Consider the following 10,422-nt stretch of genomic DNA (forward strand, 5'->3'; position numbering starts at 1 on the left):
TTCTCGGAGTCGAGTAAATATCATTGATCTTTGATATATTTGCTTTTTATAATTGTATATGGAGAAATTTGTAGCATTTTTATCGTAGAAGAAGAAATAAAAGATGCAATTTATATTGGAATATCGGGTAAAATGATTGAAAGGAACGTCATGGCGCAATATGTTATAGAATAAGTGAATAGTGGTGGTCTTAAAGTGGCTGTTTTAAACATTAATATAAAATAATAAAATTCTATTATTTATTTATTTTATAATGTATTTTTTTAAGTACAATTAGTACTTTAATATTGTTAAAAAAAAAAAGAAAGAAATGATTGATCTTCGCGTGTGTAATACTGTGAAGAGTTAAATTGATATCATTTATACTCATAATTTGTTGTAGTAATATAATTATGCATAATTTACAAATATATATATATATATATATATATATATATATATATATATTTATAAATTATTTTCTTTCTTTCATTTTTTTTAAATGAAGTATTCTATGCTAGTATTGAAAAAAAAAAAAAAAAAATTCGATATTAAAATAGATTGTAAGAATTTTGTAAGAATGTTGGGAAACTTTATTTCGTGTATCTTGTTATTAAGCGCCAGGATATATAAACCTCGGATTTAAAATTCATAATATCGTCTGAGAAGAGGAAACAAGATTGACAGATAAATCGAAAAAAATATATATATATAAATATATATATATTGTGTGCGTGCGCGCGCGCGCGCGCGTGTGTGTGTGTGTAGTTTGCTTATTAGAGTTATGTTTCAAGTTATGTAAAAGAAAAATAAATAAAGAAGATCGTGTTGGTTGCTCGATCGAGCGTTAAATAAACAATGAGACAGTGAGGCCGAGCCTGAGAGCAGATAGTTGTTGTCGTCGTCGTCGTCGTCGTCGTCGTCATCGTCGCCGTCGTCGTTGTTGTTATTGAGTAATTCGTCGCTTAGCAGCACGCGCAAAAGCCACTCTACTTGAAGATCAATGAACCTAAATAAGTAGAGATAAAGTGATCTCTTTTGGGGAATGGAGCAAGATTATGGGAGTTGGGTCGGAATTGCGATCGCAGCCGCGATCGGCTAAGTAGCTGCGTAGAAAATATGTACTTTACGTACAATAGATATGTGATAATCCTGAAGTGACTGCGTCGCGCTAGGGAGCCCGGCCTGGTATCCCCGGGTCCCTCTACTCGTAGTTCTCCGACTCCTGCTGCACGAGCTTAAAGCGTCGCGGACTCTTGACGCACATCGAGCCATGACTATCGGTTGTGCGTAGGCGTCCTTTGCGCTGCAAATAGCGCTTTATGTAGCGCGAGACGAGCTCTTGGGGCCTCATCTGCCACTCGTTCAGCACCTCCTTCGGGGCGCAGACCTGTGCCGAGAAAACGGAAGGGAGAGGGCGGATGTCACACCAAAACGTATAACCAGAGTCCAAAGAGGCCCGCGACTCTTCAATCGAGTCGTCGTACTTTCACTCACCGGCCCCCTTGCCAACTCCCGTTCAATTTCGCAAACTTTGAGTTAGCGTAGCTGTCAGTGGGACGAGTGAAATATCCTCGTCTTTTTGTTCGAATTTCGCGATTTATCGATGCCGCTAGGCCAATGGCGGCAGATCGAGCTGTCGGAAATGCCGAAATTTGTTGCCGATAGTCTTTTTAACTTCGTTCGAGTCTTAAAATTTATAGGCGAAAGCTTTTGTATATGAGGGAGGAGTTGGCAAACGCGGCATGAAATGGTGAAAGTCTCGAGTTTGGAATGGAAAGATGTAGGAAGCCTGACCTGATCGCCCTTGAAGCGGTCGAGGAGCGCGACGCAGACGACGCCCGCCTTTATGCCGGCGTGATGGGTCAGTGCCGCGAAGGCTGTGCACTCCATCTCAATGTTGACGACCCCGGCCTCTTGGAGCTTCGCCAGGTACTCGTTCTTCTCCGCCTCGCTGAACTCGCAGAAGGCGCCGTCGAGCCGACCCTGACCCTCGTAAAAGTCCGAGGTGCACATCGTCTTCCCTAATATTGTATCGTAAGGGTCGTCCGAGTAGACGAGGGCCTTCAGCTCGCGCACCAGCTGCCGATCCAGGGTCGTCGGTCGATGAACCTTCTGGCCCAGGACGTGCTGAGGACATCGAGATTTAGACTTACTTTTTCGACTCGAATTGTTCTCGAAGATTGATGGATCGTTAGCATTTAGGTACTGATAAAGGTCCTTTCGTTTGATAAATTGACAGAGCAGCGCATGGAGGAGCAGCCGCGTGTGCTTTTCAATTTGCTAGTTAGTTGAATAATTGGCCAAGCGTTTTGAATGTTTTTGTCTAGGCCATATTTTTTCGTTTTCTGACTCGAAAGCTCTCGTTGTGCGGATGAACGGGGAGGGGACAGGGACGAGATAGAAGGGATGCACATAAACAGACACTAGGAGCAAATTATCTACAATTGTAAATGCTTGCGATTAATAAAGTTTGATTAGTTGACAGCTAAGGACACGAAAAATATTTCTCCAGATAATTTACATGTAAAATAATTATGTTGCGGTAAGTTAATCTGCGTTTCTCCATGATGTTCAACGAATTGTATTAAACGGATGAATTAATTGGGAGGGTTTTAGAGAGATTTACCGTTATTAAATAATTTATTATTTTCTTTAGCATCTAAATGCCATCCTTTTTCTCATAAAGCTTAAATAATAAAATTTCCTTTTCATTCTTTATTTACGAGATAGCTATTATATATTTGACTATTATTTTATTATGACTGTAGTACATTTATTGAATTTACATTGGAAAAAAAAAGTAGAAAAAAAAAGATGAGAAATAAGTATAATACAAGAAGTTTTGTAGGTACAATAAACATGACATTTTACACGCAATAAATTTACAGAATAAATCCACAAAATGGATCAAAATATAATTTACAATGCTTTTTAATGATTATTTTTTACGCTGCAACGAATATTCAAAACGTCTTGTTGATCTTTCTAACAATGCGATATACATAATACGAGAAGGGATAATTATTTTGATGGAATAAAAATTAAAAAAAAATTTCTCTCCCATATATTCACGTTTACGACATTTTTCTAGAAGCTCGAATCGGTTGCAAAATGTGCATTCAACAAAATTATACTGCATTTCAAATATTTTATTGGCATAAATCAAAAGAATCTTTTTACAGGTTATTTCAATTTCAAACAAGTCACTGGAAAGCTGCCTAGTTTATTATTTTCGAGGCTCTTTCATATTTCAGTTGAGCTTTAATTGTAAAGTCGATATTAATAAAAAAAAAAAAATGTTCCAAAAGTAAGGCTTACTTCATTTCAAATATAAAAAAACTAAAGTACTTTGTAAGTAAATTATCGAATGAACAAATGAACGATCATACATAAATTACGTATTTATTCATCTATAATGTGACTTTAAACCGATATAACATGGCTTAAAAAAAAAAAACATATTTCCCTTATTCGTTGTGATCGCGATCGGTCAACTTACCTGCTCATAATAAGGATTAAGCATATCGTCGACCGCTTCTTCGGTAATGACAACAGTACCACCTTCCACACCAATTCCACCGCAGGTTCCAATCCTGAAGAATACCGGATCCTTTACTTTGGCATGGTACATCAATTTTATGATTTCGTGTAGAAGAATTCCCACCGATGGTATTCCCATGCCATGCTACATTAAAAAAAAAAAAAAATGAAAGAAAAAATGTTTCCATTATTCTTGGTGTGTCATTATAACTGTCAACCTATCGTCAATTTGTCTGTCAATAAAATGATAGGCGTGGCCTATTGTAAGAATAACGTGACTGACTACGCGTGAAGCATATTCGTACCCTCGTTTGTCTAACGTAGTAATTTAATATTGCTTTGAGTAAATGTGCTTTTATGATGTAACTTAGAGAGAGAGAGAGAGAGAGAGAGAGAGAGAAAACAACTATTTAATTAACGCCTAGCAGATCTTAATAAAATAATCCAATAATATTAAAATATTAACGCGAACGATAATAATGCGAAAGGTATTAGTAGAAAGAAAATTTATCTTTAAAATTCATCTTAAATATTCCAATGATTTTCAATATCTCTTATATGCCCTTCTAATTTACGCAGTTGACAAAATGATCAATTTCATAATAAACGAAATACGAAAATACGTTCTTTCGAGCAAAGCTCCAATAAAGCTTTCGTTAGTAAAGCATCGATAACGTGTTGCGTGTTGTCTAAGAAAGCCGAATGTACACAGGAGCAAATGTTTATTAGATTCGACCGTTAACGACGAATACGTTTAACCATTAATTTCCATTTAAAATTATGATTTTTAATACAATCAAGGCATTATGAAGTTCGACTTCATATTATGAACATCAAAAAGCTCGTAAAAATGGTTTAATGGAAAAAGTTCTGCGCAAAGAATGTCACGAACGTATCGTACATTACATGCGTACATTGCATATTTTTTCTTTTGATTATTATCCGATCGCCACCATTCTTATGTCATTGTTTTTACATGTTCCAGAGCAGGCGATTCAAGCTCTTAAAATTATTATTGAAGTTCAGAATAGAGTTGCACGCATTATCGGCTAGCGAGTAAACGAGTAAAAGAAAAATTGCGATTTCCTCGTTATCTGCTCGTTAATCACTCAACTCAGGATACTCACACTGACACATAGCACTGGTCCAACCTTGTACATTGAGTAACGATAAGAATACTGGCTTATATCAAGCAAAGTTGTTCCTGCTGGAAGTTTATGGCCTATTTCCGCCATTATGTAGTTGGCAAACTGCTCCATGCGTTTTGGCGTACCTCCCATGCACACGAACTGCGCAATAAGAAAAAGTGAAGTTAACGTAAATTGCTTGAAATTAGTAAATGGCGAATAAGTGGGGCTATAAGGGATTATAACGAATAGTTTTTGCGATTATAGAAATGCAATTTTAGCGGGATCAACCGGTGTAAAAGCTTTAAACGTGTCATTGATTACGAATGAATTATGGCATATGGATAATGTTAACATTCATGTTAAAAATATTTATGGTTATTAAGCTCCTAATATATAAAAAGTGCCCAAGTGTTTGGATAATTTATCTAAAGATTTAACTATGAATATAATTTTGTCTATTAACTTATCGAGGTATTCATTAGATAAAATAATTCTATATTCTATGGCATTCGATTAATTCAACAAGACTTATTATTTATTATATATATTCGAGCGTTTAATGCACTGATTAGCACGAAACTTGTTTTTCATTTGTTCTAAAAATTGTTAAGAATAAAGTCAATTCTATTACCAAACTTGGTATTATTTTTATCTTTTATACCAAATAATAATACCAAAATGTAAATACACAATCATTGAAGAATTTTTATAAAATATTTTGATTTACAAACAAGATAAAGACGTATAATTGTACAACAATGCACCTTGGGTAATGTATACACAGTGCGTAATTAGTATATAAAATAAAAGTGCTGCTTTTTAAAAATTTTTTAATTTAAATAAATTAACATATGTTTAAAGGGGAGATTTTTTTTTTTTTTTTTTTTTTTTATTTAATATAGCTTTAAAATAATGTATGCAGATTTTTTATTTTTATTATACAATATAAGAAGCGAAATGTCGTGAGATATAGCGTGTATAGTATTTGAAGTTTTATATAAAATTGTAAAATAAGTTGGACTTGAATATTAAACAATTACGAATAATAAAAAAACAATCGTATACATTCAATGTAATGTTAAAGTTTTAATACTGGATAATGTAATTATTTTCCAATCGTTCATTCAGCAATGTATAGGTACGATGTAACAGACACGCGCGCACATAATAATTGTTTAATAACGGAAGGTCAGTGAATAAATTTTGTAATTTCTATTACATTATACCATTACCAGCCTGAAATCTAAATATTTGATGTCATTTTATCTAGTATTACGGGTTATCTCAAAGGTCTGCACACGAGGTCGCGGATAACACAAATATGCTTATATTTTAATGCATTTCCTAAGCATAAAAATCTAGCGAATTCACTTATATTTAAGAAGAGAAAATTATTTCAAAATTTTGTAAAATAAATGAAAAAGCATCAAATCGGCAACTTAATGAGAAGAGGAGCTGCAGGACTATATAAAAGCTTATAAAAAATTTCTTATAAATTGATTTCGTTGATCAATTTCAATTTTACGTGTCGTAAATAATATATACCTCGATGAATTAACTATTAAAATTGTTAATTTTTGGAATTAGGAGTAACGATACAATAGTGACAATAGTAAATCTCTAATGGTGAATATAATCTTAATATGCCTTTGGCCATTCAGATCATACGTCCATTCAATGATGAAAAATAAAATTTTACCTGCTAAAAATAAAAAAAGATATAAAAATAGAAAAAAGATAATGAAATGAGAAAGAGAAAAAACTAAAGGTACTTATCATTGCAGACTGAGTAATAAAATTTATCCTCCGTCTATCGTACATCGATAGTGAAATTTTGCATGCACAATGAAAAAAAAAAAGAAGTGAAAATCGCTAATAATAATATCTAACAAATAGTTCATACTATTTATTAAATACCTTGATGTCGCCAAACATTTCCACAAGATCGTGGGATCCACTACCCAGTGCGAGATGATAAAGAATGTCCTGATCCATGAGTTCGATATTTGGATTCCTGAGCCGCACCGATCCATCTCTATATCTGCCGAAAAGAGCAATATAAGAATTTTATTATTCGCCATTCGTGCTAATGCGATGTGTTCAAATGCATAATAACATAAGGTAAAACGAAAAATGAAAAACAAAAAACAAAAAACGAAAAACAAAAAACGAAAAATTATCGACATTTTTTTTTTCAAGGACGGAATTTGGCATTTTCAAGAAGCTTTTCCTCGTCCATTCATGTCCTTTAGTATTAAAATTGGCTTCTTATGAGTTTTCTCAGCACGAAATCGAACGATCGTCGCTGTACATTTTAATGCTTTCGGTACGTCAAAGGCGTGAGCACTAAGATACCATAAAACGACTTGGAGATAATCTCGACCTTAACCGCGGATAAATATTGCCATTCTTATCAAGTATAATTGTACAAACGCACGTCGCGTATTATTATATATCTGCACATGTAGTTGAAGTACTGTATTTGCATAATATGTCTCTTAATGCACAATTTGAATATTCAAAATGAGGAAATCGTATGGATGCGTTTATTACTTGAAATTATAGTTCATGCTTTATGCGCTAACCTTAGGCTCAAATTATCCTGCAAATTTATTGATTTATTGATTTTTAATATTCAATGTATTATTTAAGTACACGAGACGATTTATCAATCAACGTATAAATTTACCTATAAAGCCAATGCAGGATCGTTTTCGATAATTTTACATAAACAATTTTATATTCACCAAAGTGCGTTTTCTATACATTTAGCCGGCAATATCAACTTTAACATACTACCAATGTTTCCTTAGCCAAGTATAAGTATACCAAGGCCGTGTGAAATTCGCGATAACATTGCGAACGAAGTGTAAGCTTTAGAATAGAACAATAACGATAATAAAGCAGAATAACTCGAGAGAGCCGTATTGTCTTGACTTTGTGGGAGAAGCTTCGAAAGAGCTGGTAATCATTTTATACGGCTGTGAGAGTCTGTGGGAGGCGCACAAGCGAAGCCTTAGCAATTGTTTGGCAGCGGTCGAAATTCTCCCGGATAAACATCGCGGTCTTCCCGTTGACATTAGTACGGCAAACATTGCGTCAAGGACGAAACGCGAATTCAAGCGCGCATTTCGTCATGTCGTCTTGCATCCTCGAAACAACGAAATCCGATGGTTTTTTTAGCTGTCCTGGCAATTGGCTCGCGAGCCAATTGAATCTCTGACGATTAACGCGCAACAATGGAGTCGAGGACAAATTCGAGGAAGGTCACTCCTAAATGAGAAACCAATTGACGAAGTGAGGATAATGCGAGATGGACTGGGCTCGGAGAATCGTCGCGAGGAAATTGAACGATTGCTTGCAAGCTCGTTCAACCTGTCGCTTTTCGACTCGATCAATTTGGAATATTCGCTGGTGGATGGATGGATGGATGGATGGATGGATGGATGGATGGATGAGTGGTTTTTGGCAACGGCGTTCAATACCAGACAACAAATATTATTTCCCTTCCTATGTAATCTAAAATATTTTCAGTTTATTCGCCATTGAGAATGCCAGCTTAGCTTTCATATCTATACCGACTTTAATAAAATTTCACCAATATTTTATTTCTTCACATTCATTATTGTTTTTAAAGCAAACGCAATATTATATTGGTTAAATCTTATTACATATTGAATAAAATATCGTATTATATTATTCTAGTACTCGTAACGTATAAAATAACGTGTATAGAATTTTATATTTGAAGACTGAGAACGGAAACTCGATATGGAAAATCAATGCACTCGATATAATATAGGAATGTTTGTGTTATAAAATGTTTGCATGCTTTAATGCCCACAGTATCGCTTAAATTAATAAATATTTCTCAATTTGAAAAATTTATATGTATATATAAAGTTATTGAATAAAAAATAATGTTATGCTTCGATAACTGAACTCTGATATTTTGTATTAAACTTCAAGAAAATATTATTGAATACGATAATAAATCGAGAAATTCGATCACGAGAGTTCGAAGCTTTAAAATGTTAAATCAATTTACCATCTAATAAATGTCTTAATATATTATATATAAAATGTATTATCAGTAATAGTGAAAGTTTCATTGAAATAGTTTTAATAAGAAAAGAAATTCTACCATTAGAACTGTTTACTTGGTAATACTTGAAACGACCGATGCATTTATGAAATTTATTTTCCTACTGAATAGTTCATTTCACAATATATCGAAGTGAAATAAAGTTATGCTGGATAGTATCGAATATTTTTTAAATACAAACAAAGTCGTGAAACATGCGAACATCCGCATACATACTTCATCCACCCCATCCACATCCATAAAATATTTTATATTATCTATACATCCACGACGCTAAAAGCGTATTTTCAATTATTATAAATATAATTCTTCAGTTACTTCTCGAGGACTCGGTAACAAATGAGTGAAAAACAAACAATGATCAAAGTTTAGCTTCGACGAAATCAACATATTTCATCCGCATTAACGATGAATCTTAAACACACAAACACAACAGCACGCCGTAACTAGTAAAGGAGATCTACAGCCGTGACGTAATCACCAATTGCCGCGCTAAGCTAAACGACAACGCACGTGATATTTTGCCGGGGTAAACCGCCATTAAATAAGTCTCAACGAATCGTGTTTCTTTAGAATCTTGTTGTTTGGAATTACACGTAATTTAATTGCCCTCGGGACTTCCCGACCTCGCTCTCGCAACATCACGGTCAAACTACTGCAATTGCAAAAATATACCCGGCGACACTGCGTGTAATCTATGAACGCGGCGACTCCAAGCCAACGGAGCATCGAGCAGAGCAATGGCAAAGTATTAAATGTTGATAATCGTCGGCGCTTGGCCGCCCCAGGACAACGCGCCACGCGCACCACCCATACCTCGCGCCCTACCTGACCAAGCACTCGACCATTTCCTCCTGTCCCTTTGGCTGTCCCCTGTCACCCTTCACCACCTCCTCCTTCTCCTCCACCACCTCTCCATTCTCTTTATTCTCCTTCTCCTCCTCCACCACCTCTCCATTCTCTTTATTCTCCTTTTCCTCCTCCTCCTCCTCCTCCTCCTCCTCTGCCTCCTTGGCCGTCATGTTCACTAGGCAGACGCGACTCCCCGAGCACGTCGGCATCGTCGCGAGCAGCTCCACGGCCGAACTCATCTTCTCCTAGTACGATGACAGAGACCACTTTTATATCCCCGCGTCCCACCCTCGGCTCCGATCATGTCGATCACCGCCCCCACCCCTCCCCCACTATAACCGATACCCCAACGTAGGACGCGCTATTGTGCGAACGTCGCGGCTGAGCTCCTCGATGTCAGTCCATCGAGAGAAGGTGCAACCGCCAAACCTCACCGTCACTCATCATCGTTACCACGGAGCTTTTCACTCTCCGGTACGGCTCTCCTTAACCACAATTACGACCTGCTTCCCGAGCTCGCACGGACTTAGCTTCCATTTCTCACTTCTTCCAGGCCCCCTTCTAGACGATACCCTCCAACAAAGGCAAATAGTTACACATTGGGCGCTTTACTCAGACGCTTAACCGCTACTCCTTTTCCTTTCGTCCATCGATATCATGTGTTTGCGCACGCGCGCATATGCACGTGCATATGCGAGGTATAAAACTTGTGTCGCAATATGAAATGAGAATGATGATGAAAATATCTATAACTACATATATATATACATAGAGAGAGAGAGAGTGAGAGAGAGAGGGGGGGGGGGGGGGGGG

The 10,422-nt window shown here is 36.2% G+C and overlaps 1 protein-coding gene across 2 annotated transcripts in view; it reads right to left on the minus strand.

Moving 5' to 3' along the window:
- Positions 1-1,075: 1,075 nt before the first annotated feature.
- The window catches only part of LOC105361772 (uridine phosphorylase 1-like), a 26,454-nt gene continuing 17,107 nt past the window's right edge, over positions 1,076-10,422 (minus strand). Inside the window, exons 1-6 of one of the 2 annotated variants that reach the window (XM_011499038.1) lie at positions 9,586-9,649; positions 6,570-6,693; positions 4,650-4,811; positions 3,482-3,667; positions 1,777-2,109; positions 1,076-1,369 (exon numbers count right to left, since the gene is read on the minus strand). In XM_011499038.1, coding sequence (XP_011497340.1) covers positions 1,184-1,369; positions 1,777-2,109; positions 3,482-3,667; positions 4,650-4,811; positions 6,570-6,693; positions 9,586-9,605 — 1,011 coding nt within the window. In that variant the 5' untranslated portion in view covers positions 9,606-9,649 and the 3' untranslated portion in view covers positions 1,076-1,183. Of the gene's footprint in view, positions 1,370-1,776; positions 2,110-3,481; positions 3,668-4,649; positions 4,812-6,569; positions 6,694-9,585; positions 9,650-10,422 lie in introns of those variants that run through there. The other variant, XM_011499037.1, reaches the window with a different exon arrangement.

Source organism: Ceratosolen solmsi, unplaced genomic scaffold (assembly GCF_000503995.2).
Source record: "Ceratosolen solmsi marchali unplaced genomic scaffold, CerSol_1.0 scaffold2, whole genome shotgun sequence".
Taxonomy (NCBI): Eukaryota; Metazoa; Arthropoda; class Insecta; order Hymenoptera; family Agaonidae; genus Ceratosolen; species Ceratosolen solmsi.